Raw genomic sequence first — 4443 nt, forward strand, 5'->3', positions numbered from 1 at the left:
ACACTTCAGCCTGGGCCACAGAGTGAGATTCTGTCAAAAATAAATAAATAAAAAATAAAAATGACGCTCCATGAAAGAAGTGGCAGTTTAGCCCTCGACGTAAGCAGCTGCATAAGGGCTTTTGTTCCAGGCAGTTGCCCCCCTCTGGAATGAAGTGCCGCGGGAGCGCATTGGGCGTGTTCTCATTTGTCACACAGAGTATTAAGAAGACATGTCCTCGAGGGTTGCCATTTAACAAAATGATGAATTTTGCTGCTTTATCAAGAGGATTTTAAAGCAAAACTGACACTTTTTGATTTTTAAAAGAATTTTAGAACTTGTATTTTCTTTGTGTATTATTTGTTACTGCGAGTGTGTGTGGTAGTACTGATGACAATGACTCCTAGTACAGTTTGGCCAGAACACCGTGGTTTTAGCCCATGTCTGCAGTTTGGCAGAGGCAAAACTGTATTTTCCATACATCACACTGTGGAAGACAGAATGAATGTCTTAGTGTTATTAGGACAATCATTTGTCCCTGGGGCCCCGCAGGGGCCCGTGGACTCACTTGTTGAGAACCGCCCATCTGCCAAGGCCCTGCGTCCATTTCTGAGTGCTGCTCAATGCTTTGTGACCGTTTTATCTCACTTAAAGTGAACGAGCACACTCCACTGTTTCTGATATGTTGGATTGATTTCCGTCCACATTACTAGGATTCCCTTTTTCTCTTCTTTTCCTTCTCTTTTAGCAAGGAAATTTCAACAGTTCCCTTGGCTCAGATGGGTACATGCTCTCGGCCCTGACCTGTGGGATGGCTCCAGTAACTTCTATTACTGAGGGACTCCAGCAGGTAAGCTCTGCCTAGGCTAGCAGTCAGATAGGCCGATGGACAAGAGAAAAACTGCCTTTCATCAAACCTTGATGAGAAGTGATTAAGGGAAAACAGAGTAACTTTATTTAGAGAATGTATTTTTATTGACCTATCAACTTTTCCTCTTCCTCCACCGGGAATGGGTAGATAGGTTAAAGATATAACTTCAGGAATTTAGACTGGCAAGAAGTCGTCAGTGCTGGGCCTCGCAGATAGAGAAATAAAACACCATCTCTGCTGTTGAGGTGTTAACCTGGATTTTCACCTAAGAACCAGTGCTCCAATGTGTTTTGAAAAATGGAATACTCCTAGAGTAAGGGGTGGCCTTGCTTAAAAAGTACTGACATATTAGACTAGAAAACCTTTTCTAGGTGAATCAGGTCACACACAGCTAAATTGAGTGAGATACAAATCATGGATTAAACACAATTGCTGCGCTTATGGGAATTTATTATTTTGTCCAAGATACACAGTGTTTCATTGATGTGCTAGGTACTGTACTTGCTCATGGGGAATCAGATGGAAGGCAGCCTCTCCAGCTTCAGGGGCTTACAGTCAAGTGGAATGCACTGACCATAAAGGTGATAGTAGTCCAGGTGCAGTGGCTCACACCTGTAATCCCAGCACTTTGGGAGGCTGAGGTGGGTGGATCACTTGAGATCAGGAGTTCGAGACCAGCCTGGTCAACATGGTGAAACTCTGTTTCTACTAAAAATATGAAAATTAGCTGGACATGGTGGCGGGTGCCTGTAATCCCAGCTACTCGGGAGGTTGAGGTAGGAGAATTACTTGAACCCGGGAGGTGGAGGTTGCAGTGAGCCGAGGTCACGCCACCGCACTCCAGCCTGGGCTACAAGGGCAAAACTCTGTCTCAAAAAAATTAAAAAAAAAAAAAAAAATTAAAAGATGATAGTAGTGTAGTGTAACGTAGTAAGGATTACAATAGAGGGAATGCTCTGGAAAGACAAAGCCATGGGATAGTTGTTAACAAGTACTAAGTTCTGTGCAGTTGACCGCATTCAGACTTATATAAATGACTTAGTTGTTGGTTTTCCTCAGGGTCTTTCCCAAGCCCTCTTTTCTTTCACTCTGTAATATACCTCCTGTCTTGCCATTCTCTTAGAGGTTGACACTGTTAGATGTAAGCTCTTCGAGGACGGGGCCCACGCCTCTTGTTTGCCATTGTACACCTAACAGCCAGTGCCTGGCACTTAGTAGGAACTCCAGAATACCTGAGCTGAACGAATGCGTGAATTCTTTTATTTTTTAATTTTTGGGCTGGCATGGTGGCTCACACCTGGGGTGTTGTCCCGGACTCCCCTGCTTCTGTCCCCCACATCAGAGATCATTGTCACCCTTGTCACTCTGTTCTTCAGATGCTTCCATTCTCTGCAGTCCTGGCAGCGCTTCTGGAGCCCAGGCCTGGGTTGCCACAGCAGGCCCCCTGCCTGAGTTATACACTTTTTGAGCCAGAGGTTGTAAATGATTCCCATGGGCCTGTAAAGCAGTTTTGTTTGGTCCATCTGGTATGAGTGTGTGTGTGTTTAAGAGATTTTAAAATAGTTTTAAAATTAGGTTTTATATAAAAGGTCCAGATTTCAGACTTTTCTTGGAAAATCGGAAGCTTTAGCTGCACAGAGTCTGCATTCTCACCTGGCAGTCATCAGTAAGCACAGGTGGCAGCTGCTCCTGAGGAAGGAGCACAGTCCCTGCAACCACTATGGTCTGCAACCCCCTGCCCAGGCCCCCTGGATGCGTTTGAGTGTACCCTCCCATTTTCCACACCAGTTGTTTCTGAACTGCAACTATCCATTGCATGAAAACATTCAGTGGCTCCTTGATACCATCAGGATAAACCTTTAAAAATTCCATTGCACCTGGGTATGGTGGCTCATGACTGTAATCTCGCACTTTGGGAGGCCGAGTCGGGAGGATTGCTTGAGCTCAGGAGTTTGAGACCAGCCTGGGCAACATAGTGAGACCCTGTCTCTACATAAAAATGTAAAAGAATAAGAAAGCCCGGTGTGGTGGTGTGTACCTGTATTCCGAGCAACTGGGAGACTTCTGCTTGAGTCTGGAAGTCTGAAGCTACAGTGAGCTATGATCATATTCCTGCACTCCAGCCTGGGTGACAGAGCAAGACCCTGTCTCTAAAAAGAATTTAAAAATTAAAAAAATTTCCATCGCATGCCATAAGCCACCTGATCTCCTACCCCACTTACCTTTCCAGGCTCTGTTTTTTTCTTTCTTTACCTGTCCTCTTCTTTCTGGAATCTTCTCTATGTCCTGCCAACTTATAATCTTCCTTCAGGTCTCACCTTAAACATGGTTTCTTCCAGAAGATCCAAGGACTGGGTTCAGTGCTCTGAGGGTGTAGGGAAAAAAACAGTGATTTTTCTATTCTCTTATGCACGGGGGCTCATGCCTATGGTCCCAGCTGCTTGGGAGGATAAGGCAGGAGGATCCCTTGAGTTCGGGAGGTCAAAGCTATAGTGAGCCGTGTTCATGCCACTGCACTCCATCCTGAGCAACAGGATATCAGTAATCACGGCTCTCAACCCTGAGGCAGTAGTTTCAATTTTACTTGTTTTTCCAGCCTGAGAATAAGCTCATTGAGGGCAGGGACTGTGTCTCTCACCACGGTGTTCTCAGCACCTAGTATAGGGTCTTGCTTTCACGCTCAGAACGTAAATCTCACACCAAAAAAACCTTGATTGTAGTTTGGCTATTTGAGATGCTGGAGTGGATCTTTTTAAGCTATTATAACCCTAAGACTGCGAACAATACCTGTTTTGTTCTGCTTGTGATTTGAATTTATTAACTGAACAAATATTTTGTTACATATCTGGGCTGTCCAGCGGTGCAGAGCGCACACATTCTGTTCTCACAGCTTACTGACATTTACAGAGTTTTCATTATATTCATCCTTAGAGCAGACTAGAAGATGTGTCTTAGAAACTATTTATTAGCGACCTAGGTACCTTGAAATAGTCTTGTACCGTTGGATGCACTAAAAGCTCTCTCTTTATCTTGCAGGTGGTCACCATGGGCCTTTTCCGCACTATTGCTTTGTTTTACCTTGGAAGTTTTGACAGCATAGTTCGTCGCTGCATGATGCAGAGAGAAAAATCTGAAATTGCAGACAAAACTGCCTAATTCTTCTCACCCTTTGGAAGAAGACTGTTTCCAAATAATTTGAACAGCTTGCTGCTAAATGGGACCCAATTTTTGGCCTATAGACACTTATATATTGTTTTCAAATGTGTCAGATTGGACCAGTGCTCTTCAGAAATGTGGCTCCAAGCAAGGGGCTAGAAGTTCACCTCCTGACAATATTATTAATACTATGCAAATATGGAATAGGAGACCATTTGATTTTCTAGGCTTTGAGATAGAGAAGTGAAGGTATGAGAATTAATACCATGTGAACAAGGTAAAGAACAGGATTCCAGAATGATCATTAAATTGTTTTCTATTTATTCTTTTTTGCCCCCCTAGAGATTAAGTCCAGAAATGTACTTTATGGCACATAAAGAAATCTTGAGGACTTCGTTTAAACCTTCCATAAAAAACAATTTTGGGTTTCTAGGGTT

The 4443-nt window shown here is 43.6% G+C and overlaps 1 protein-coding gene across 1 annotated transcript in view; it reads left to right on the forward strand.

Annotated features, from left to right (window-relative positions):
* Positions 1-4443, forward strand: part of KDSR (3-ketodihydrosphingosine reductase) — a 41216-nt gene extending 36773 nt beyond the window's left edge. The window contains exons 8-9 of the mRNA XM_011953610.1: positions 728-829; positions 3887-4443. Of these exons, the coding sequence (XP_011809000.1) occupies positions 728-829; positions 3887-4006 (222 nt within the window). The 3' untranslated portion in view covers positions 4007-4443. The remainder of the gene's footprint in view (positions 1-727; positions 830-3886) is intronic.

This window comes from Colobus angolensis, unplaced genomic scaffold, assembly GCF_000951035.1.
Source record: "Colobus angolensis palliatus isolate OR3802 unplaced genomic scaffold, Cang.pa_1.0 Scaffold369, whole genome shotgun sequence".
NCBI classification, from domain to species: domain Eukaryota; kingdom Metazoa; phylum Chordata; class Mammalia; order Primates; family Cercopithecidae; genus Colobus; species Colobus angolensis.